The sequence below is a fragment of the Daphnia carinata genome, chromosome 1, assembly GCF_022539665.2.
Source record: "Daphnia carinata strain CSIRO-1 chromosome 1, CSIRO_AGI_Dcar_HiC_V3, whole genome shotgun sequence".
In the NCBI taxonomy this organism is placed as follows: Eukaryota; Metazoa; Arthropoda; class Branchiopoda; order Diplostraca; family Daphniidae; genus Daphnia; species Daphnia carinata.
The window spans coordinates 14,253,687-14,279,055 of record NC_081331.1 but is presented as its reverse complement, the minus strand read 5'-3'; the positions used below and the strand labels follow the sequence as shown (position 1 = coordinate 14,279,055).

Below are 25,369 nucleotides of genomic sequence, written 5' to 3'. Positions count from 1 at the left end.
AAAATGATGAAGCACATTTTCGAAATGCTTGCGCGTGTTTGCTGGAGAAAAGGATACCAAAACATTTCATGGTAGGAAACTTTCCAAATGTAAATGAGTTCTTCTGCATTTTAATTGTTACTCGAATTAGCGCGTTACGGCACACAAAAGGAAAGGGAGATGTGTAAGAAATGTCAACTAATGTCGCTAGATGTCGTAGGGTCTGTTTCGTAAGAACAAAAAGGATAGGCAAAGATCGTGAAAGAAGGGAGAGAAATCCCGACAATATTGACAACGGTACGAGCTTCTTTTAAAGCCGAAATCTTATCCTTCGTCTATCGCCTCCTCTCCTCTTTAGCCCTCCCCCGTCTTCTCCATGAACGATTGTCGAATAGAAAAATTGATTCATCGACCTTTTCTCTATTCTCATACTAGAACCGTGTGTCCATCCGCCCGTTTTTCTTTGATTTCCCTTTCGTCCTTTTCTTTTTATTCCTACTTTTGCGGATCCCGGTGACTCGTCGCTGCGTTGCAACGATGTTGGATCTCATATTGTATACAAGTACACATTTCCTTTCGTTGCGTCGATCAGCCGATTTTGGCCATTGAAGACGTCCCCCTTTTTTTTTTTTTTACATTTCTGGTCAACCGGATTCATATCCAATATGATTCCTCTTTGCCAACCAAAGAAATGAAAAAAAAAAAGATTGAAAAATAATCATAATATTTCAGATATTGAAATTATGATTTCTTGATATTCTCGTTTTTTTCCCCTAGCATTTGTCGATACATTTCTACGTACGTGATTGCTACTGGACTTTGAATTGTTGTCAGCCATTGAGGGTCGAGGAGCAAAGCAGCACAAGGTCTTCTTTAATATTCGATTAACTTTTTTTTTCTTTTCTCTCTTTTTCCTATGTAGACGTTTGATCCGTGAAGGCCTAGTCGGACATTTTTCATTACGTAACAAAGTTGGGTGACCCCTTTAAAAAAAACGAGTGGACTAGTTGAATAAGGCGCCAACAACATTTTCCGCATAGAGACGCAGAGGGATGCGTGCGTGACGAACGAGTCATCCGATGATCTAATAATCTTTGATCCGCTTCTAATCATATCCCTATTTTTTGGGTGCTTCGCTTTAAAAACAAAAAATGGAGCAAGAAAACAGTCACGTAGAGCCCCAAACGATTACCTGCTTTGACTATTAAGCGTCCCATTGTTAACATTCCCATCAGTCAAACGCTGATAAGTCCCAGCGAGAAGTGACACACTGTTGGAAAAATCAAAGTCAAATAGGATAGCGATTACGGGCTCACGCAAAGAGAGATTATCGTTCTAAAGTCGAAAATACGTTTGGTTTGTTGATTTTGGGAGACGAGCGAAAATAAAAAATGCTTAGCAACTGGCCAGATTGACAGGCCAAGTCTTTCTACCGGATGGGACTGGCACGGATTGATCGAGATCAACAATTCACCAACAAAAATGATTAGATTTCATTTTTTTTTTTTTTTACACTTATCTCCCAAAATCTTTACGTAAAAGGTACATTTTTATTTTTTGAGAAAAAAAAAGTCCTTTTTCCTCGGGTCCGGATGGTTGCCGGAATCATTTCGAAGGATTCTTCCGTTTCATTTATTATTTTCTTAGCGCAAGTCTTACAGATAGAAAGGTGGAGCTAACAGAGACTCCTCCCTTCCATCTGTAAACGTGTGTACATCTCTACTATGTACAACACAGAGAGAGAGAGAGAGAGAGAGGGGTGCGTGAATGAGGAGAGGGGTGGTTGTCCGGGCCACCCCTCATCTATGACGGAGGCCGTATGATTCAGAATGAAAGTAGTTTCGGTCTCTAGCGCGTGACACCGTCAGTGAGGTGATACGAACCGGCCGGGTAAGAACCGACAACCGCGTTCCGCTTTTCGTATTGAGACATGTTTGGACAAGAAACATTAAAAAACTTTTAAAGAGCTGTGACATTTCTGCTGTCAATGTTTCATTTATAAAAAGACAGTAGAAAAAATAAAATATTTTTTCGGGATATGAATGCCGAGGTAGTGACCGTGTCCCCAGCAAACGACAACGTGCCGGCGTTGAATCGACACATGGCTGAATCGTCCATTCAAACGGCCACATCGTCCAAGAATAACACGCTCGACGACTGTGTAAGTTCAATGTTCTTTTTCTCGAAATCCAAAACAATAATGAATTTTAAATTTAAAAAAAAAAACAGGACAGTCAACAATTGATGTCGTTGTGGCGGCCGATCATGTGCCGGACGAGTCAAATGTTCCCGCCACCTCCACCGCCTACAAGGACCTCATCATCGGTCGCAACGGACCTGTCCGCGTTGGCGGGCACCATGTATTTCCAGCAGGCCAGCCAATCTGTTGGTAGCAACAGTGGCGATATTGCAAAAACGCCTCATCAAAACAACAACAACAGTAAAAGCTGTTTGCATCCGAACAACAACAACAACAAGATCGACTCTCATCAAATGGCTCATCCCGTCAGCATTGCATCACCCACAACTATCGGTACATTATTTTTTTTTTTGCTTCATCATCTTATTTAAAATGATTTAAACGGGACAAACAAAATTCATTTGAAATTGTCAAGTGTGTTAAAAAGTTCCGTCTGCCATCATTTCCGAGAAGAGAGCAAAAAAAAAAAAGAGATTGGGTGTGTATGTGTGCGCTCGTGATTATTCAGCAGCGTCTATTTACTAGTGGAGAGACATGCTGCCTAAAATCCGAGTGAGAGAGGATTTTGATAAAACGCAACTATATACAGCTGGGAGGGTAGTGAAATAAGAGAAGGCCAATGGAACGAGGGATTAGAGATGGTTTTAGAGTTTTAAGCAGATTAAGAGCTCAGCACCCAGTTTCCTTTTTTTTTTTTCTTTATTTCTTAAATGTTTACGTCGTCGTTTCGCTGATGGCGGGGGTTATAAATATCTTTCTAAAAAAGAAGGGAAGGTAATAACCGACCCGTTGGATTAAAAAAGAAAAGGGAAGGGTTTTTTTTTCTTTTTTTTAAATAAATCCGTCGACAGGCTGATTTCATTTTATTATATATCGTAGTCGCTGTTACGTCAAAAGCTATACAGAGCGTCGATTTTTCAGCTAGGGAGAACGTTAGAGGATTTCGGATAAAAGGGAGATGGGGGATTATTCATCGAGCGTTATTGTGAAAGCAATAGAGGAGGGGAGTGTAGGGGTGTGACGAAGATAGTCCCCCCCCCCTTCTACACAGAGATATTCTCAGTGCGATGATTAGGATGAAATCCAGCACCCAGCAAAGTTTATAGGATGTGATATCTCAAATATAGATGGCGGATGATGTGTAGTAGTTGTACTAGACGATGTTATAAATCCTCGGGCTCTATGCGTCGCGCACAGACTGCTCAGCCTGTACAGAGAACCTCTGTGTGTGTGTGTGTGTGTATGTATGTGTATAAGCGGATTATGGACCCACAGAACTAGCGAAGGACATGTTTCAAGCTTTTGGCCCGGATTGAGCTTGGCGGATGCGTTTTGCCCAACCGGGCGCTGTTCGGTTTTTTTTTTCTTTCTTACAATCCTCTTTTTATTCTTTGAATTTTCGGGTTTATCCTGTAAACTTTATTCTCTTGTGTGTGTCTCTTTTCTTTCTTTATTATTGTGTTTTATAGAGAGAGAGAGGAAGAGCTGCGTATAGATTAAGAGTGACACCAGAACGGGTCGTCAGTAGATACGTAAGCCGATAACCGAGCTAACCAGTCACGTATAAATATCCATTCAACAATGCGTCTATAGTTCCAATTATTCTTTACATGTTCCAATGAAATATTTCGTATAGTTTTATTAACTATTCATCCGTCTCTGTGTGGGAGGCCATTTTTGTTCCTTTAGCTGGTCAAGAAGAAGCCATTCGAAGTCGAGTAAAAGAAAAAGGTTTGATCTTTTAAGAAAAGCCAAAAAATGAACGAACCCATGACGCGGGACCAAGTATTGAGAGGATTAAAAATACTACGGTACATGCGTCGTCAAGAAAAAGAATTGTGATGAAGTCTACATTTGAATAAGAGGGAAACCCCTGTTTGGCGCTCCATCCATGCGTCATACTCATGTCCGTCCCTCCTTTTTCTTCTTATAGCCAAACTAAACTAAAATTCAAATGTCACACCAACATGGATTCTCTCTCGTTGTGTCCGTGTCATCTCTCGATCTCTTTTTTTGGCCTTCTTTTTTTTTCTGATTGGATTTCCAGAGTCAGAGAAGCTTTTGCGCTCTACGCTTTGGCTTTACTTAGTAGAGGGACTCAAGTGTCTGTTGTGCTGTAGCAAAAATACTACAAGTACAAAAGACGGGGACTTCTAGAAACATAAAAGCTCGTCACGAGACGCTAAAGAGGATTAGCCATTTCTTATAGACTTTTCCTGTGGCTCTGCTATTCTTACGTGTACCAAAGAGAAAATGCGATGAAATAGCTTTTAAAAAAACAAACAAAAAATACGATTGGCTTTTTATGCTTCTGTTTTTGCCCGTCACCATGTGGCCGCCACGCCCCAAATGCATTTCAATGTGGTAACACGTTGGAATGTATTTCTTTTTTCAGCTTCGATATCCACTTTAACTCACCGTCTCTCTTCAAATAAGAAAATGCGGCGAGGAAAAGTCTTTCATCTTTTGTGTCCCAAGTCTCTTATGCGTCCACGCCCTTGCTATCGAAGAAAAAACAAGGAACAGACCTTAATCGCTTTTCTTTTTTCCTTCTTTGCTTCCGTGTTAAGTCACTTTGACTCTGCGAGGGAAGGATTCCTAATCCGGAAGCCGTAGTGGAAGTGGTGTTGCAAAGTCAACGGAGAAAAAGGGGGGAGGAGTAGGCAAAAGAGGCACTAGAAAATCCCTTTTCGGCTGCACAAGACATGGAACTTATTTATTTGCATCATTCTTTAATATATAACACACAGACACACACACACAAAAAAGTCACTTATCTCTGCTGACTTAGTCTCCAATAAATAAGTGGTTTACCTTTACGACTCACTAGACCTTTTTCCACGTTAAAAAAAAAACAGCGAAAATGAAAAGGTTTCTTTCATTTTTCACGACCATTTCAACAAAGAAGAAAACTCTTTTCAAGGATTTCTTTTTCTCACGGATAATCACGTCTATCGCTGACGTTTATCTTTGTATTGAATAATCCGATAATGGGACAAAAAGAATACAAATGTGCAAATGCGTCTTTGAGATTAGAGAAAGGCAACTGTTTTTCCCGCTGTTTAGCAGAAAGATTAGCCTCAAGGTGGAACCACTGTCTCTCCAACCCTCATCATCCAAGCCTCCTGGGGAAGGAGGGAGAGAAAGACTTGAGCTTTAGCAGACGACGTCTTGAAGGCAGACGCTGTGTGCTCTGCTTGCGAGCAGGTTCGCTTTGGACATTCGTGTTGCATCTTATTTTCCATTGTGAATTTGTGTTTCGTCGTTGGAACAAGAATCTGTGTTGTTTGTGTGGCAAAAGAGAGGTGCCATTGGATGTCATGAAGAATTCCGACATGCGTGTCGAAATGGAGAATCATTCTCCTATTTTTGTCGAATGTGGTGAGCATTTTCGTCTATTCCCTCTTACAAACAGTCCACGGACAACGGCTTGCGTATCGTATCCGTCAAGCCACCTGCCAACGTGTTCATTGCATCATTTCGTCCATCATTTCGCTGTGAGATGAAAGAAACAAGTTGGCTACAAAACCGGAACGAAAAATTACCCTGAAATGCATATTGAATGAGTTGTTTTGGGCTGTGTCACATCACTGTGTGTAGTGTCGAGCAGCGCCACCGCTATAGCCAAGCAAAGGCCCCCAATCTGGAGGCATTGGCTTCGTAGCCAGTACAAAAGAAGGTGGTCTGTGCTGCTGCGGTGCTATCGAGAGAGGAGGAGGAGGAGGAGGAGGAGGGGGTTAGGATGTGCTCCCACTCGGCTCGGGAGGATTTGAGAAAAAAGAAAGAAAAAAAAAAAAGGGAGGAGGGAATGGCGAGACGGGACGGGGACGGCTTTGGGGGATTTGGCTTAAAACTGGCAGCTTAAAAATCGATAAAGCTCTTCCATCCGTAACCTTCACGTCTTTTTTTAGGGGTTTTTTTTTCCCCCTCCGTCGTTCCCCATCATCTCCCTTTTCTTCCTCATGTCTACAAGACGCGACCAGTTCAATGGAATAAAATCACGTGTTTAGATCCACATCGAGGTCTTTAGGTACGACATTGTCGTGGGGCCATAGAGTGGATTCATTATTATGTATACCCGTAAATTAGCCGTTAGATGGCGTACGCTATTTTCAAGTGAAAATGCACTTTGAATGTGTTGTCAAGAAAATGTGCAATTGTGGAGGCCCATCGTCTCTTTCGTTTCTTCACCCCGCTCGATAAATCCTCGTCTTATAACTCCCCAACCTCCCGTCTTCTACGGATTTTCACCCTCTTTCTAATTCTCCCCCTTTTTTTTTTCTTTTGCCGAAGGGAACGCACCATCTCGTAGGAAATAAGACTTTTTTTTTTTTTATCTCGTTCCATTTTCATCCGCAGCTTCTATCCATCGGGATTAGTCTAATCTCCGGCTGCCGTGACAGCTCTCGGAAATGAATCCCTTCCTCTTTCTTCTATTTTTTTTTTCTCTTCTCTTCTTACGGATATCAGTTTTGAGTTTTTTTATTTATTTCGATGTTTAATGTTCAAACTTGAATTCAATAGGCAAATCGATTCCAGTGCACTGCGTGGTGATGAACACGACGACGCCGTGTTATTTGGCCGATGCGGCCATGATTTCGACGCCTAGCGCAAGTGGTGGAATCGAAGGCGGAGCTACGACTCCAACCAAAGCGACGTGCAACAGTGGCCATCAAGCGGAGGAATCGGTCGATGTCGACAGTTACGCCATCATTCCGGCATCGACGTTATTCAATCAAATCGTCCCCGTTGTCCTCCGTAAACTCGGATACACTGAAGACGTCATCTTTAATGCAACCGGTTTGCATTTTTTTTTCTTTAATTGGAAAAAAAAAATTCCTCGGAAATGCCACGGTCCTAATTGGAAGAATTGTCCAACAGGTTGGCTGATGATGAAAAATTGGCGTCCCTTAAGTTTGACTCAAATCGCCAGCAGCGAAAGGGAAACTGTTGGCGGAGTCCTTGGCGAATTGACCACCGTTGCCACACTCCGCATTTACGTCAGAAGGTATTTCCATTATGACATTCACGCTGTTTTCTTTTTTCAGAGTACATCATTAAAAATGAATTGCAAAACACAAATAGGAATTACAGCAGCAATGCGAGCAACCACCAATCAGAGATGAAGAACAAAGTGTTGAGGTGGTTAATGACTCAGAGCCAACATTTAATCAACAATACCCGTTTCCCTTTAGACGAGGTATATCCTTTTACTACAATCTAATCGACAAAATTAAATGAAACATTTTTTCTTATTACAAAGAAATGGCAACAAAAAGTGATGAGAGGAGAACGACCAGCAACGCCATCTGCCGATGCTCGTCGACAGTTTGACGTTTGGTTCCAACAGGAAATGCTCCGTCCTAGCCCTCCAACACCGACGCAACAACAACAACAACAACAGCATTTGATGATGACTCGATCTAGTAACGATAAAATGAATCATCAACAACGTCACAGTCCGAGCAGCAACAACGATCAACCACCTGGATCAGAGAATAACAATAATGTCTGCATGTCGACTGGTCTTCATTCGTCATCGTCTTCGTCTCAATTATCTCGAGATGTGTCGGCCGTTGCCTCGTCGGCGGCCGCTCCTCGCGTCCGCATGAGGACCACCTTCGACCCGGAACAAGAAATTGCCGCGTCTCCAGCGCTGGTTTGCCGAGAATCAACACCCGACTCGCTTCCAGTTGCAACTCTACGTCCAGGAGCTGAACGAACTGGAATCGAGGCGTGGACGCAAACCGCTGGATGTTAGCAATTTGGTGTATTGGTTCAAAAACGCACGTGCCGCGTTTAAACGGGCGGAAGTGCGAGGCGGAAATCATCATTTGACTGGCGGAAGAGAATCCAATGGATCTTGGATGACAACGGGCCATGCGATGCGTGAAGGGATGCATCTTTCCGCATCCGGCCGCTTGGCTGGCGAAGACGAAGAGGAGGAAGAAAGTTCTGATGGGGATCGCCATCGCCGACGCCGACGCCATCACCGCATGATGGCCGAGGAAGAGGATCCCATCGACGACGACGAAGAAGACATGGACGAAGAGGATGAAGACGAGGACGCCAATTCATCAGTTTCTGATCGCTCTAGGCGAAGCTTCTCTTCGACGCATCCATCGTCGGTCCTTCCGCTGAAATTGGAGCCGTTGGATCTGAACCGCAGCAGCAGCTGCGACGAGCGGGACACGAAAACTCATCACGAAAACAACACGGACGAGCCGGAACAACAAGCGGTGGATGCCGTCATTCAGCCGCCTGGCCTTCCGCTCAACGGAGTCGACGACGGTGCTGATTTGGACGACGACGATGACATTGGATCTCAAGCGTCGGGTGAATCCGATTCCGAACTGGAAGATTACGCTGAAAATCTGTCGCTATCCAAACACCCGTCGGACGCAATGGCCGATGGAAGCCATCACAATCACAAGAAGGTGGATCCGCTTCTTCAACACAACACGAGCGGTTCGTCGAGCAGCCAAGATTACGCGGCCGCTGCGGCGTCTGGAACAGGATCGAGCGGCGGCTATTCGGGATTTTCAGGTTTGAATTTGAGTCACGCACAACTGAATCCGCACGGGCTAGTCTACATGACGTCACCCTATTTACAAGGCATTGGATCTTCGTTGTTGCACCATCAGTCGGCGGCCGCAGCGGCTGCAGCCGCCGCCGCCGCCGCTGGATTGGCTCATCACCTGCATCACCATCAGTCGTCGTCGTCGTCTTCATCGCGCGGAGGCATCGGCATCGATCCGTTGAGTCTGACCTCGTCGTCTGGCGTGGGCAATTGCAGCGACGACCGTCGTAAACGCAACCGGACCTTCATCGATCCCGTGACGGAAGTGCCCCGTCTGGAGCACTGGTTCTCGTTGAACACGCATCCGTCTCACTCTCTGGTGTTGCGCTACACGGAAGAACTCAACCGGCAGCCCTACCGGCTCAAATTCCCCAAATTGGAGCCGAAAAATGTCCAATTTTGGTTCAAGAACCGTCGCGCCAAATGCAAACGGCTCAAACTTTCGCTCTGATCCACCTGTCAACTAATTGGACTCGTTTTTTTTTCTTATTATTCGTTGAAAATTGTAATCGATTGACTTTTTGATATTCCCTTGTTTTTGTTTTTCTCTGCGAGCCTAGTCGTCATTTTATTTGCCATTTCTTTGTTGCACCATTTTTCGACCCTCCCGAAACAAAAACAATGAATTTGTTTTTCTCGTGATTGTGGCGTGTGTCTTTGTTGTTCACATCAAGGGTACATGTAACTCTTGTTCTTTTTCTTTATTGTTCTCGCCCCTCCTGCTGTATCAATGTGTGATTGTCATCGTTGTATTATGAAAATAATAACAAAATAATCTCTTGTCGCAAATGTTCTTCCACTCCCTGATTCCTCTCGTGTTCACAAGTTGGACAACGTGTCGTGTGCCATCCGTTATTTCCGTTCATTTGTTTTTTTTCCAAATTCCCCGACAAAACAACAAAAACAACACAAATAATAAACGTAAAAAAAAAACCACCGGTTTTAAGTTTGGAATTAAAAAAGCATTAGCCATTTAAAGAAGATTTCAGTAACCCTAGGAGACGAGTATGAATGATACTTGATAATTCTCAAGAGGAATGGGATAATACGCTCTAAGAGATGACGGGAGGATTAAAGCGAATCGAGTGCTGTGAGCTTTTCCTGTGGTTGTGCATTTCCAATGAAAAATGATTCAACCTTCATTTTATTTGGAGAAAATGCCTTTCGTCAAAGACGAGTGCTGATGTTCAGGTTGAAACGACGTAATCTCAAGATTTATACTAAGGATTTCTAATCTTTAAACTCAGCTGTGCAATAATCGTCATCTTATGAAATCGCTGGGCGTCAGCATTCATCACGCATCCTAGACAAAGCCTGTACTATATTATCGTATTAAATGGTTGGCCTAAACGTATATAGAAAGCCCGTCTCTAAACACACGCCCCAAAACGTTTGACTTTTACAAAAGGATTAAAAAGCGACTTGATTCTTTTGAACGCCCATAATGAATTAAACGCGTCCTTAAATCACGCAGCTGGCCACCAAAAAAAAAAACTAAAAATAAATTGAAAATCCTCAAGTCCGAAATGATGATGAAAGATGTGGTATATTAAAAAGAAAAGATAAAGCCAAAACGAAAAAAAAGGGATAAATGACGTTGATATATTTCACATTATCCCTCTATATATTTATTAGTCTGCGTTGCTGTGCGCTCACGGCTAATCCTCATACATCAGCAGCTTTATATTTGTAAGTGAAAAAAAAAAAAAAAAAAAAAAACTGTCGACCATCAAATATTTATATTTTGATAGGTTGTCTAGCTGTTCGTGTACATCAGCTGCGGATATCCGTTGCCAACTGCTAACGCAATTTCTGTAAATGTACATTGGCTGTTGTTGGTCAAAGATGGTTAAACAAGATGACTGTTTTTAAGACACTTATTCTCAAGATCGGCCAATAATGTCAATGAGAAAAGTTAGTGCAAAAAAAGTCTTTAAATTGATCAAGAGTTTTTGATTTCCTGCCCTTCTTATCCATTCCGATCAAGGTGGATGACATTGACACACAAACATGCACGCACGACAAAGACGCTTGCCGATGATGTGTCATTTCCTTGATAGCTTTTCTTGAATAACGATTTCATCTGAAATGTATATATTCAGCTGATTGAATTGCAATTGTTTTAACAGTCGACTACAATCAAATAGAAAAGAAAATGGCAGCTGCTTGAATAACAAGAACATTTGCTTTTATATAGCGCTTCTAATTGCGAACAAGAGGATACGTAGACTTACCGGTGAAACATGGAGAAAGACCAGCTTATTTATCTACGGCGCGTGTAGTTTCGTGATATTTTCCATGAACGTGTATAATCAAAAGAGTTGAGCCAAGAGAACAGGCCACAACATGCAGATGTACGGGGACGTGCAGCAAAGTCTTTTGTTATAAAGAAACAGCGAAAGAGAAAGAACACCTGTGCACCAAGCATTCCCTCTTTATTATTTTTCTCGTGATGTATCATTTGTGTATATATTCTGCATTATAGCTGGCAGATACACGAAGAAACTTTGTCATCGGCAAGAAAGTTTTGATTGGGCCGCCTTTCCTATTCATTGAACGTCAGTCGAACGCACGGCCGTGTAGAGAGCAATGCACAGGGCTATTAGCCGTTCTGTAGTCTCGAAGAGGCGAGCCCATTGAAAATGGCGCACTTCAATAGACTGATTATAAAATACATTGATAAAAATGGGATTTAAAATGGCAGTTATTGGTACACACACGCGTGCAAAAGAGTGTTTCTCTCATGCGGTGTTTGTTCTTCCCGTGCGCATCCGTGATAGTTGCACATAATAGAATTCAGCGGGCCGTGCGTGCGTATACCACCGTCAACTTTGCAGGCATTTCTAATCGGCTTATACGATAATAGATAAGAGTATGTAGCAAGTCGTCAATGCACCTTTATATCTGCGTATAGATTTATTCTTTCAATTGGGCGGCCATATTACCCACGTGTAGACACACACACAAATAAAAACAAAGTTGTGCTACAAGAGTCTAGACTTTTATTACCTGCTCCTGTTTTTACCATATCATTTAAAGAATCGCCATTTTTTGATTTTACATTTTCACGTGTCCGTCTGGACGAGTATGTCCGCATTGTAGACTGATGCCATAAGCGCTTCATATTAGGTAATAAACTTACGTACGGTGTAGTCTCTATTAATTGTTTCACACACCAGGTTATACATTCACGTGCTATAGACATATAGAAGTCTTATACAGCGTACACGTGTGTCACCTTTTCCAATATAAATATGCATCAATATGGAAAAAGGGATATGTTCCCAGATTACAAAATCACGCGTTCCTGTTGTAATACACGGAGTCTGTATACAAATCAATTATATAAACATCCTGGTTGTGTACGGATATTCCGAATCCCTGTGACATCAGTATCTGTTTAATGCGGTTTAAAAAACACAAAGTTTATCTATTTCTAATCAGCGTACACATACGGCAGATGAAAACCCCATACAAATGTCACGCTCTATTATGATTGCATGCTCTATTTTTTTTGCATAATTCAATTCTTACGACTCTGTTTACTTCCGCTCACCTTCATTGTGTACGCATATCCTCCAAGTTTTGTCTCTACATGTAGGGAAACAAGTCTTAGTAGTATTTGTGTTCCCTTTTTAAAAATGTATTAATGAAGTTGACTTGGCTGCAGCCGCACGTCACTGTCATCAAAGCGAATTGATAACACGATAAGATGGCCTTTTTCTATAATAGACAGGCTATAATCTTTCGTGTTGCAGCGCACGTCCGGTATCCGGATCCGCCGCCACCAAGACGCGTCAAAAATCGTTCACATCCATTGCCCACATACCGTCAAATAGATTCAGATGCTCGGTTATAATGACAGGCTTTATCAATAAATATATTTATGGCTTTTCATTCAGGCATTGTCTTATTGTATCGCGATGGAAGAGGAAAATCCAAGCGCGTGTTGAACTCGAGCGTATTTATAGACACCTTTGAGGATGATATTTTAATGAGCAAATGTTTCATGGCTATAGACAAGAAATATATATATTTTTTCAAGGCACAGCCGAATCGCTTAAAAAACAGCCAATTTCCTTTCTCATTTGAAATTATGAGCCAGACATTTATCAAAATTTTGTTCTTCAAACAAGAATTTTCTTTTCTTTGGGTTCGCCCATATTTCCACTCTGCTGTTTAAAGGACGAATGATTCGATTGCACGACTTGATTATCAAAGAAAAACGGAGAAAAAGAACAAAAGGTATAGTGAGTGTGTTAAAAAAATTGGGGGAGAAGGAGAGAAATGGAAGAATAATGAGTTGATTAAGGCTCAAGAGGGAGATCTGTTAAACTCTACGCTGTTCTCGAAACAAGAGATGTAAGAGCGGGTCTTTATACAATCATGTGGGTGTCTCTGCTGCCATCGGAGTTGACAATAAAAAGTTAGGAAGTTGCCGATGCTAATTAAAAAAAGGGAGGCAAATGCTTGCGCCTATAGGAAGCCTATATAGATGAGTGCATTAGTAGTGCTGCTGCCGAAAAATATGAGCTATTTAGCATACATAGTTTGCCTACAAAATCATCCGTCCATATGCTCATCAATGAAGTCTCATCAGCACCAAAAACTTGTTAAATTCTTTTCAAACTTTGATCGCATTTCTTTTTTTCTCTTTTTAAATGAGTTGAATCAAAAAGGGCCTGCTATGTATGTTCTAGCTATTAGTTTATTCTCATGACATCGATCTAAACCAAAAAAAATAGAGAAATGTATTACGACATTAGCATTTTCTGCTAAATATCGTCTCATTGCTTGAATACTTTTAAATAATAATTTATAATTTTTTTTGTCTACCTGTGCAAGCATTTCTATCAATTCCTATACGTTATGGAACTTTGTATTTTGTAGACAAGTGATACGCGGGAAACGAACAAATAGGAAAATCTAAACATATTACAACGTAGGATACAAAAAGTAGATGGGATTGTGAACAAAAAAAAAGTGGAAGATTGGTCCAATTATATGCAAAGGACGACTGAAGGATTTTCAATCAATTGCTCTACTGCCAGCACAGGGATTATATATATACATGCGGGAATTCACGATTCACTGAACTCTTCATCTTTTCTCCCCCCCCTTTTTTTTTGTTCATGTATTTAATTCTTTTCTCCGTTCGTTTTGTTTAGTGGGCAAAGAGTTTTTTTTTTGCTGGGGGGGAGGGTATTTACCTCTGTTCTTTCAATCGGCTGATATCTGTGAGATGGGGTGCGGGGAACGCGATAAAAGAGAGTGAGCCTATCTAGATGCAATCTGAAGAGATGTTGGCGATTGAAAATCATCAAATCTCTTTTTCTTCTTCTTATAGATATTTCTCTAATACGAAATATTCAAAAATATATTTATGAACCCAGCCACATTGATAAGCTTCTTTTCCATTTTCTTAAAAGAGTCGGGAAAAACCGAATAGTTTTTGGCTGAGGTGCACACCGTCATTCACTCCCCCGTGCGGGTTCGCCTTTTTCCTTTTGTGCTCATTGCTCCACTATATTTATAAAAGGCCATAGATATCAACTCTATAAGGAAACGATTTGAATATTTTCCAGCCCATCAGAGTTCTCATCTATCAGCCACCGGTCCCCTTTTCTTCCCCAATATTCAAGCCTCGAAATAAGAACAAGCAATATCGCCACCGATGCAACGAAATGATGGAAACAAAGTTTCACAAGAAAGATGCAAATATAAGCTGCTTTTGGTTCTGCCGTTCTTTTTGTTTGCGGTTCGTCGAAGACGTAAAGAACAACGACGGCAAAAGAAGCTTAAAACCTATATATCAGTGAGTAAATAGGTATACTGTATAGAGATTCAGTACATAGGCCTAAATATGCAAAAGCGAAAGAAGAAATAAACCATACAGGGTCGAGTCACCTTTTTTCTTTTTCATTCTTCAATTATTTCGTGCCTTTTCTTATCAATTTTTGTGTTCAGATCCACCGACTTCGGCAGCCAATGAGGTACACACGAAAAGAACGGGAAGATGAATCACTAGGCAAATTAAAATAACAACGGCACAGACTCATATAGAACACGATTCGAAAACTTTGTTTTTAAAAATTGCTATGTATGTTGTGTCTGAAGGCACAGCGTTCTTTTTTTCTTTGTCTTTGACTCGACGGCATTATTACATCACGAGAGAAAAGAAAAGAAAGAGTTTAGGGCTGCTGGAATATTTATCAGTGGGCATCCCCGGAGCCGGAACCAACAGACGGGGCTCCAAAAAGATATGTAGAAAATAATAATAGGGGAAGGCTGTAATAGGAAGAAAAAGGAGAGGAATAATCACAAAGAAAAGAGGATCAATTGCTGCTGCATATATTATATTGCCTCTTTCTTTCGTAAATTAGCTCCCAATCTCTTTTTTTTTTAATTTAAGACTATTCACACACGCAAATGTATTGAGGACGAAAATGATGAGCGCTGAATATGGAAAAGAAAAAAAAAAGAGAATTCTCTCTGCACAAGCCAATCAGATTTAAATTTGGGGAGCTTATGTATGTGTGTTGGTATCCTTTAGATATTTTACGTCCGTGTAATCAAAAGAAACTCTTACAATTTGATTTTGGTGGGAATAGGCACCAAAAAGTTCATTATCTGATCTGACGGATTCATAAATGGCGAAATAAGTTTATTTGGTTAGACTTGCATGATTATCTATAGCTGATAGTGTACCCACAAAACTTCGCCAACAAGTTCATGTGTACCTACTACCAGACATTAAATGGGCTACGGTACTCCCAATTACAAACAGCTGCACCTTAAAGATCATTAAAAGTCGCATTTCACAGGAAAAAGGTGCCTCAATTATATACAATTTATATATTAGGCTGAAGGCTTACTTGTATAGCTGCTGATAACGCGGACAGTGGAGAAAGTCTATCCAAGACAGCAGTTACAGCTCATTAGCTATATGCAACTTGTCAGTGAGTATATAGTACCATTGTATACACGAAAAGGTTATTCTTGATCTTACTCCTTTTTCAAAAGGGGCCTTTTCTATCAATGCGTAAAAAGGGACGGGATGTGGATCATTCATCTATGATTCATCGCCTTTAGTCTATTGAAACCGTATGTATAACAAAAACTAGCCTTTATTCACGCCAATCCGCAGAGAAAGTTGCTATCGGAAAAGTCTAAAATTCAACCAACTGAACTTTGTTTATAGTCGGTCCTATTAAGCAAGGAATTATATATCTACCATACATACATATAAATCTATTGATTCACAACATCACCAGATGCGATTCCATTTTTTTTTATCACAGGCATTTCAAGAGTTAAATATGTTTTACTTCAAAAATGAAAGAGGCCCAATGGCTCCTGCGGTTTTCTTTTATGCCTCGATTCTGCCCACTTTTAACCGTCTATTGGCACAGACTTTATTATTCAACTTGATGAAAAGTGCGTGCTGGTTGGCTAATTAAGGCATCCGTAAGACAATCATCAAGCGATGGGCTAACAAACTCACTAGACCTGAGAAATAATAAGGCCGAAGACAGGCCAAAAAAGGGAAAGTACTAAGTAAGAAAAGAAGACCGTGCCGAGAGTAGATATAGCAGTCAAGATGCAATAGACAAAAATATTCTTACCACTATACACCAGTCGACCGTGGCCAAGAAAGAAAAGCATATGAAAATTGAATTATTCAGTCATATGTGTGTGTGTGTGTGTGTGTGGTGAAAAGGTTCTTAAAAGCTTCGGCAGTCTTTTCTAATTGATCGCCAGAAGGCGTGTATCTCGAGAGCGAACAAGAGGCTAAGGTACAGAGATGATTATACAGCAACAGAGAACCTTCTAATTAATGAAAGGATGCTGCCCTGCCTTTTGTTGCTTGACTTGCCTCTGCGTAATCGAGTCTCCGGAGATTTTTTTTTTTCTTCAGGTAACGTGATTCTCTATCCATTTCATTTTCACGACGAAAATAAATCAGAACCAAAAAGTCGTTCGACATTGTACGGCTCATGCAAAAAATGATTGTAGCTTATGCCTAGACTATAAGAAGAATACCACACATATGCCTATCGGTTTCTTATAATGATGTAAATCAACAAGTATAGGATGTCAAAGATATTGGCCTCTAATAAGAAGAATATTCCGCATTTTAAAATGCGGATTTTCTATTCAACAGATATGAACACACACGGATGACATTCCAAAGTCTCAAGCGAGTTTTTGTCTGCAGAGGGTTCATTAATACCGACGTATATCGTGCAGCTCTCCGTTGACAAATCTGGATCACGCAATAATAAAAAGCTTTTTGTTGCATGTGATATGTAAATCTCTAAGATGGATATATAATTCCCTTCTTCGTTTGGCTTTGGATGCATTTTGTTCAATCAGTCATCAAGAAGCCAATTAGAGGAATCAGACAACAGTGCACCGGTAATCCCTTTTGAAAAGCTGACGACGGCGGAGACGTCTTTAAGATTTCAACTCTTCCTTTTTCGTTGACAAGTCTGATCCAAACGAAAAACAAGAAAATCCGCAGACAACAATATCACAATGGCAGAAGAGGAAAATAAATCTAGTATTTGTACATTTACATTCAAGAAACGGAGAGCGACAGCTATGAGAAGGAAAGCCACAACCGAAGATGACAAAAAAAGTAGCAGCGAAGACGAAACCGTTGTTGCTCGAGCCGAAAAAAAGGAATCAGCAGGTCTACTCTCGGCAAAAACGGTAAGTGCCTCGTATCATTCCTCGATTCGAATTTTGATTCTCATCCCTATTATGTTGATAGTCCAAGTCCACCAAAAAATCACGACAAGAAATCCAAAACAGCTCTGACGAAGAAATCAAGGAAAAAGTCACAGTTTCTTTCCAGTCTGAACGAAGTGTTGAGAATAAGAAAGATGATTTAGCTACCTCTACTGTTCAAATTGACACTGCGATCGAACAAGATGCCAGAACCATATTTGAGAAATCTTTACAGGGTAGGCTGTTGCATTTTTCGATTTTCTGACAAACAAGAAAATTCATTGAAAATATGGTTGCAGTCCAGCAAGAGCTGAAGGGCAAGGCTGATGACAAGAAATACCGTGGTCTGGCTAACTATGCCCAATATTACGAAAAAAGAGATACAGCCCAAGGAAATGCTGCATCTGCCAATGTGAGAAAAGGCCCCATGCGAGCACCAGCCAACATCAGATCAACAGTCAGATGGGATTATCAACCAGATCTTTGTAAAGATTATAAAGAAACTGGTTTCTGTGGTTTTGGAGGTCCGTATTCTAAATATTAAAGTTTTTGTGTTTCATTGTTCATAACGTGTAATACTGTACGCGTTCAGACAGCTGTAAGTTCTTGCATGACCGCTCCGATTATAAATTTGGATGGCAACTCGAAAGAGAAGAAAGAGGAAAAGGAGAACCCGACGAAGACGACGCAAAGTATGAAATACACTCGGATGACGAAGATTTACCCTTCAAGTGTTTCATCTGTCGCGATTCCTTTCAACATCCAGTTGTCTCAAAGTATGTGCTTAACAAAAGTGGCATTCATTCTATTCTCGTTCCTTCATTTGCGCAAACAAGAAACTTAACGGGATTTTTTTGGCATCCTTAGGTGTAAACATTATTTCTGTGAAGCTTGCGCCTTGAAACATTACCGCAAATCGCAACGCTGTTTTGTTTGCGGGAAACAAACTTTCGGTGTCTTTAACCCGGCAAAGGTGCTGATTGAGCGGCTCAGGTTGGAAGAAGAAGGAAAAACCTACAAGGAAGCAGACAGCGACGAGGAGCTCAACAACTTGGAAATCCTGATGCAACCGTCGGGTTCTGTTGTTGCTAAGAAATCAGCTGGAACAGCAGCCGAAGTGGAAGAACCGGTTACAGAAATTGAGCACATCCATTATGCCGACGATGGAGTCGCCATCGTTGAAACGGATTCCGACGATGACAGTGACTAAACACAGCCATATCACCAATAATCTTATACGTATGAATAAATTTCATTTTTTTTTTTAATCTTGACAAATGACGTATAAAGTGTATTTAACTTTAACGAGTGGATTTGCAAAGGCACAAATATTTTTGAATCGGCTTAATTTCATTTCATTTTAGAGCTCATCTTCTGACTCGTCTTCTTTCTCGACAAGTTTCCATTGCTCGGCCAGCTGTAGAGTTGCCTTGACGCATTCGGTAACTTTTGCCATCTCAGGTGTTTCTACAGTAACCAATGTGAAGAAAAGATTAAGTACGCGGCACAGTCATCTAATGAAATCTTCCCCTACCGAATTTGGAGAGAACGTCTAATACCAGAAGCACTTCAGGTACGAGCAATTTCTCTGCTAGTTCTTTCGAATGGCTGGCAATGTTTTTCACAATGACAGCCCCCCGGTATTGCACGTCTTTGTCTTTGTTGCTTAGTAAAAAGCATAAAATCTCTTTCCACTCCAAAGCCTAGCACAAAACATATTTTTTTTTTTTTAAGTTAACAGGGAAACTTTAAAAGGGAGCGGGTAGACAAACCTCGAAAATCTTGCGTGACGCTCGTTTGCTGACGGACGTCAGAATGGCTATGGCTCCCGCTGCGGCTTTAGACATTTCAATGTCTTCCGATGTGGAAAGTAAGACCAAGAATTTCGTGCGGTCGTTTTTGCCTTCGAACAATTTCACTACTTCCTCACTAAAGAGCAAATTGCTCATCGCTTGCACTGCCGCCTTTTGCAACATGTCGTGATTTTCGTACATGTAATTTTCAATTTTGCTAACACCGTTCTCTTTGATGATCCTTTTTCTCGGCGCTTCGAAGCCAGCCAAATTACAAAGGGCCATCAAAGCTTCGAAATTTTCTAAAGCGTTGCATTCGAGATCTAAAAGTCCGAGGAGTGGTCGGATCAATTCACACATTCTCTGTCCAGGGAATGCCACTTCCGGGTTGATGGTTATACCGATCCGTGCTAATGCCTGACTCGCTTGATATTTGCCTTTAGGTGTCCCTATTGATGAAATTATTTTCATTGAAAACCATATCGCACATCAGTTTTTATCCGATTTTCGAAATTTGTATACAATTACCTTCGAGTGCCAAAGGGATTAGAGCCTTCGCTCCACCTTGTTGGACGACAATGCCGCGCAAATTTTGGTGTTCGCAAATAGCATTGAATACCCTAGAATGGTAACGTCATTAGATTAAAGTTAAAAAAAAAAAAAAAAACGAAAAAGGCAAAGTTTTACCTTGCGATCAATTCTTTGCAATTTTCGCTCTCTGTTTTGCATAAGGAAACTAGACCAACCGTAACGCCTGCCTTCCCTAAAATCTGAAAGTATCGAAAAAATCTTACAGTAAAAAACAATTGTTTCACCAATCCCAACTTTTTGTTATACGTACATCAACGCGTTTATGAACGAAATCGGGATCGTCCAATTCGTGCTGTTCCGGAACATGCCGTTTGGCAAATTTCGCTAATTCGAGCATTTCGGGGATGATTTCTTGTTTGTCGTACGCATTGCAAAGATTCACTAAAGTAGACACGACTCCGTAAATAACTGAAAAATCTCCAGACTAGAAATGGACAAAGTTTTGCCGTTAAGAAATTCCATGCTATCATTATGTTCTCACTATCTACCTTTGCCACTTCAATAAGTGACTGAAGAGCTTCCTTGTCCTCAATGAGTTTCTCCTTAACCTCAGCATCTAATGTTAAATAGGAAAGGCCTTCAATAGCCCACTTGCGCATGTCTTTGTCCTTCGCTGGGTTGATCAAAAACCTAAAAAAAAAAACAAATTTACTGAAGTGAATTGAATTATTCATAAGATTGAAACAAAGCGTGACTCACCTGCGACAAGCTTCAGCCAACTTCATTGTGGAACCGTCAGTGAAAGGCTTCCAAGAGGAGTCAGTGCCTCCGCAACTTCCCAATTTGCACAAGCCAACCAAAGCTCTTACCTGTAATTTTAAAATCAACTCGTCACTCATTTAACTTTGCTTTTTTTTTTTCCCCTATTAATTTCTATTCGTATGCGAACCTACCTTGATATTGTCATTGCCAATTTGGTAGAGTTTCTTGAGAATCGTGACACCTTGGGCTAGAATAGCTGACGCTTTATCCTTTTTCGACGCGGCAGCGATCAGGGCCTCGCACGAGACTCGCTAAAAAAGAGTTTAATAGGAGCGTCATCAGAGGCATTGAACTCTTTTTCATCAAAAGTCAAACAAATAGCTTTTTTTCTTACCTGCATAAGAAAGTCGCCACTGTTGGCCATGACGAGAATCATTTCTAAAACACCTTCCTTGCCTATAATAGAACTGCCCACATCAAGCGGTCCTAATAGCAATGTTGTGACTGCAACCACCACCCGAACTTTGCTTTCCATGCCAGGAGTTTGTAGTTGTTCGCTAATTAAAAATACGATCACAAGATAATTCCTCCATTTAAAAAAACGGCAATGAAAAAGAATGACAAACTTACTGGATAAAATCTTCAATCTTTGCACTGAAACGCTCTTTGATCAAATCATAGTACATGTTGTCATAGACTTTGCCCAAGGCACAAGAGATGATGGTTCGCGTATTTTCTGTGATTTCCATTGATGATTCGTACTTCATCTCTTCCAGTTCACTGGCTATTTGCATCATTCGCTGTAAACCTAAAAACGACAATTCACAAAGATTCAGTTTGAAAAGTGTTGCTCGAGTTCCTATTTAGTTCGACTTAGCTTCAGACATACCATTGATATCGACCAGACGCTCCGCCCAGTCTAAGGCACGGTATTCGCAGTTCCTCATCATCAACTCAAGAACAGCATCTCGGCATTTTCCAGTGATAGTGCGGCTAGTAGAACAGTAAATCAGGCACGTTAAAATGGTGTCGATTTCCTTGCGGTTTGCTGCATTTTGTTCATGTACATAAATTTTGTGGTTATTTTAAAACGAAAATTATAAAGAAAGAGTTCAATGGTAAAAACCTTCACACAGCGCCTTATCGGGTTGTTTATCATCTTTCAAATCTAGACCTGAAATGGTATTGATCACTGTTTGACAACAATACTGAGCTGCACTAACTTGGTCATCATTATTTGAGTTTAATTGATCAAGAAGCCAAGGAACTCCAAGCAATTGAAGAACCATTTTAGCCTGGATGTATAATCATTCAGATACATATTAAATAGAAAAAGTGGTAAACAAAAACAACTCACCCGAGGCAAATTTCCTTTGCACAATGCACTGACGATGCGAATACAAGACACTACAATACTTGGAGTGGTTTCTTTTTTCAACAGGGAGTTAATCTTTTCAAATATCCCTTCCTTGACCAACAAATCAGCTCCTTATTTTTAAGAAATAATTAATTCATTTAAAAGATTCGACAAAAAAATCAGCAAAACATAGTAATTGGTAATTTAATATAGTGTAATTGAACAGGAAAACGTACCGGCACTTTCCTTGGCAAGCACTAGAAGATTGGAAGTCGCCGTTTCCCGCTTTTCGACCGTCGTGGACAAGTCGAACGCAATTTCCATCATCTGGGTAACTTTTGTGGTAGTTTGAGCAAACCGAGCCATCTGGAAGACAGACGACATTCAATAATTTGCTGGGCGATTCTATCTAAACAAATGTAAACAAGTTTTGTTTAAAACATACCCTATCTTGGACTATATCATGCAGTCTTTGAAGAATGGGTGCAATGGCTTTGTTGTTCTTATCTAAATTGTGAACTTGTCTGGCATCTTTGTAAGCCTCTTCAAATTTTTCCAAGGCCTCATATGCTTGGCACCTACGAAAAAGGGCTTTTGGATCATTGGGAGAGATTTCCAAAGAGGCAGTACAGTCCTTGATGGCAGCTTCATAGTCGGATACTTTTAAGTACACTGCTGCTTTATTTTTGTAAAGAATAGCTTTCTCTGGAGTGTCCAACTCAATCAAATTTAGAGCTTGTGTGTAGCATGTCAAGGCCTTGTCCCAATCTCCTTCTGCGAAGGCTGCGTTACCAGCCTCTTTGAGCTGTGCAGTTGGACTATCATGAGTCATTTTCCTAAAAGATTTTAAAAATAAAAAGTAAAAAAGTAAATGTGATCCAGAGATAAAATAGATTTTGTTCAAATCCAGCAGCTCACCGTAATTGGTACTTCACCTGTAGCAATTCCAAAGTTTCTTGAATAGCGCGCTAGATAATACTAAACGTGGAGCGCATTCACTGAAAGTTTAAAAACAAATTTTTTCTTTCTAGAAACCACGAAGACGCTCGAATGTTCACGAAGGGGAGAAGTCTAATTTTACCATTCTATTTACGGTTCCTTCCCAACAAAAAAGCTCACACACCCTAATAACCCCGGTAAGCTGTCAAACTTATTGAACGTAGTCTGCTTCCTCTTTCCTATGCTTATCAAACACTAGATGGCTCTCTGGTTGTCATGACAACGAAAAAGGTTCGTGAAAGTTAATCGTTTTAGAAATAGACCGAATATTTGATCCTATATGCTAGCGCGCCAGTACGTTACAGCGCTAGTGCGATACAGCATAGATATATTCGGGGTATTTCCAAAATGGTTGACTTAATAGGCTATAGCCTTCTCACTTTTTCATTTTTGGCTAAATTTTAAATTTCGCTTAAAACACATGATTTCGATGCAGAATTGAATGGTAATCATGAAAATAAAATTTATTTTTCAATCGGCCTTATGATTTTTTAATTAAACGTAAAAAACGAAAAAATAAGAAAAGTCGGGGTTATTTAGTCGAGCTTAAAAATTTTTTCTGCAAAAACTGACACTCATCGGAATTGTTGAATACCACAGGATATATACCATATTGAATGCTGATTCCTGTAAAATGTTATTCTATTCATCAAGTCAACCATTTCGGAAATACACCGAATATATCTATGCTGCATCGCTCTAGCGCTGTAGCATACTGGCGCGCTAGCATTGTGTCAAATATTCGGTGTATTTCAAAAACGAGTAACTTAATGGTAAAAATAGCAATTTTTCCGTAATCAGCATTAAATTTTGACTATATCCTGTGATTTTCAACCAATTCCAGTGAGCGTCAGTTTTTGCAGTTACAAATTTTAAGCCCGACAAAATAAGCCCGACCTAGTGTTTTTGACGTTTAATTTAAAAACTATGAGGCCAATTGAAAAATAAATTTTAGTATCGTGATAAACATTCAATTCTGAATCGAAATCATGTATTTTAAGCGAAATTTAAAATTTAGCCAAAAATGAAAAAATGAGAAGGCTTTAGCCTTCTCACTTTTGATAAAATCGGCCAAAAATAAAATCTTTTGGAATTCGATGAAAATCATACGTTATAGTCAGAATTTAACGCTGATTCAGAAAAAGCCATTCGTTTTCTTGTCAGGTTAGCCGTTTTTTTAAATATACCGAATATTCGTGCAAAAAATAAGAAAGTCGGGCTTATATATGTAGTCGGGCTTATATATGTAGTCGGGCTTATTTAGTCGGGCTTAAAATTTTTTCCTGCACAAACCAGCACTCATCGGGATTGGTTGAAAATCACAGGATATACTCAAAATTGAATGCTGAAACCGATAACATTGTTATTTTATTCATTCAGGCAACCATTTTGGAAATACGCCGAATATGCAGCATCGCGCTAGTGTTGTAGCGTACTGGCGCGCTAGCATAAGGTCATAACATTTATGTCAAAAAATAAGCCCGACAAAATAAGCCCGACTTTTCCACCAATCAATTTAGTTTTCCATCGGGAAACTAGATGGCGAGTATGAATAGAGGCTGTTCATAATAACGTAGATGATTATGGCAATCCGTTTTACAAAAAAAAAAAAAAAAAAAAAATTCCCCAAAACAAAAAAAAATCACACTTTTTTCTTTTTTTCCGACACGTAGCCATCTACCGCTCAGACTCGTTATTACTGGCGTTGGCAATTTCAGTCCATTGGATGCCATTCGCAGCTAGTTCAGTAGCGTGGATGGAGAGAATAACGCGGTGCTGGAGGAACAATTGAAAAATGGATAAGATAATACAACAAAAGGATGGTAAGTATAAACATTATTATATTGGTTTTCACTTATTAATTATTGTTTATTAGATCAAATTATGAAGCTGCAGGCCCAATTATTGGAACAACACAAAATATTAGATAACAGCAAAGCTAAGGATGGTAAGGCCTAATACATAATGATTCTATTTATTTGCTTTTATTCATTTGTGTTTTGTAGCTCAAATTTTGAGTCTACAAGCTCAGCTAGGGGAAAAGAACAAATTGGAACGAAACAGTTTCCAAACAGTGAAGGAGGTTTTTCAAAACTCTTCCCTAACTGAACATGAGGGTGAGTTGGCATTAGGCGAACACAGTCAGGTACCTAAACTTTTCAAATAAGAATTCAAAATAAGTATAGAATTTTAACAAACAACTATTTATTGTTTAGTTATTCAGTCTACCACCTGACAGTGTGTTAAATTTAAATTCTGTTAGTGCTGCACTAAAAGAATCATTAATAATAAGTCCATGCAGCGAAGGAATTGAACAATTGTGGGACCATATTTGGGCCGAAAATGGGTGTGATACGGAAACCGAGATATGGCATGAGTTCAACATAAAACGTGGATTAGGTACTTTTCGGTTTTTTGTCTATCGAAAAAGTATT

At 40.2% G+C, this 25,369-nt stretch overlaps 3 protein-coding genes and 1 long non-coding RNA gene across 4 annotated transcripts; 3 read left to right on the top strand and 1 right to left on the bottom strand.

The window, feature by feature from the left end:
• Positions 1-1,901: 1,901 nt before the first annotated feature.
• On the top strand, positions 1,902-9,286 carry LOC130691203 (uncharacterized). Its single transcript, XM_059495259.1, is given in 8 exon segments — positions 1,902-2,140; positions 2,209-2,512; positions 6,704-6,979; positions 7,061-7,187; positions 7,265-7,379; positions 7,443-7,817; positions 7,819-8,725; positions 8,795-9,286. Coding segments are annotated over 8 exon segments (2,643 nt in total). The 5' UTR covers positions 1,902-2,017; the 3' UTR covers positions 9,211-9,286.
• A 7,895-nt stretch (positions 9,287-17,181) lies between these two features.
• Positions 17,182-19,211, top strand: LOC130691207 (E3 ubiquitin-protein ligase RNF113A-like). Its single transcript, XM_057514114.2, has 6 exons — positions 17,182-17,474; positions 17,536-17,728; positions 17,792-18,016; positions 18,085-18,268; positions 18,360-18,731; positions 18,857-19,211. Exons 1-5 carry the CDS (start codon positions 17,298-17,300, stop codon positions 18,700-18,702), a joined length of 1,122 nt encoding a protein of 373 aa, XP_057370097.1. The 5' UTR covers positions 17,182-17,297; the 3' UTR covers positions 18,703-18,731; positions 18,857-19,211.
• Positions 18,767-23,074, bottom strand: LOC130691202 (protein unc-45 homolog B-like). The gene is made up of 17 exons (XM_057514107.2): positions 22,854-23,074; positions 22,381-22,771; positions 22,172-22,301; positions 21,936-22,066; positions 21,705-21,873; positions 21,468-21,626; positions 21,209-21,386; positions 20,973-21,135; positions 20,770-20,889; positions 20,576-20,685; positions 20,365-20,506; positions 20,127-20,300; positions 19,973-20,055; positions 19,814-19,905; positions 19,265-19,734; positions 19,027-19,195; positions 18,767-18,959 (listed from the first exon to the last, which is right to left on the bottom strand). Exons 2-17 carry the CDS (start codon positions 22,765-22,767, stop codon positions 18,853-18,855), a joined length of 2,784 nt encoding a protein of 927 aa, XP_057370090.1. The 5' UTR covers positions 22,768-22,771; positions 22,854-23,074; the 3' UTR covers positions 18,767-18,852.
• A 1,606-nt stretch (positions 23,075-24,680) lies between these two features.
• Positions 24,681-25,068, top strand: LOC130691208 (uncharacterized). The gene is made up of 3 exons (XR_009001161.2): positions 24,681-24,757; positions 24,811-24,882; positions 24,941-25,068. It is a non-coding gene; the product is annotated as an uncharacterized LOC130691208 (long non-coding RNA).
• Positions 25,069-25,369: the final 301 nt, after the last annotated feature.

Bases quoted from the DNA above. Each gene is read 5' to 3' on its own strand.
- LOC130691207 (XM_057514114.2), top strand. From the start codon at position 17,298: ATGGCAGAAGAGGAAAATAAATCTAGTATTTGTACATTTACATTCAAG. The intron at 17,475-17,535 runs GTAAGTGCCTCG...TTATGTTGATAG, and splicing joins GTCTACTCTCGGCAAAAACG to TCCAAGTCCACCAAAAAATC. The intron at 18,269-18,359 runs GTATGTGCTTAA...TGGCATCCTTAG, and splicing joins CAACATCCAGTTGTCTCAAA to GTGTAAACATTATTTCTGTG.
- LOC130691202 (XM_057514107.2), bottom strand. From the start codon at position 22,767: ATGACTCATGATAGTCCAACTGCACAGCTCAAAGAGGCTGGTAACGCA. The intron at 22,302-22,380 runs GTATGTTTTAAA...TCTGTCTTCCAG, and splicing joins ATGATATAGTCCAAGATAGG to ATGGCTCGGTTTGCTCAAAC. The intron at 19,196-19,264 runs GTTTGTCTACCC...GTTTTGTGCTAG, and splicing joins CGTCACGCAAGATTTTCGAG to GCTTTGGAGTGGAAAGAGAT.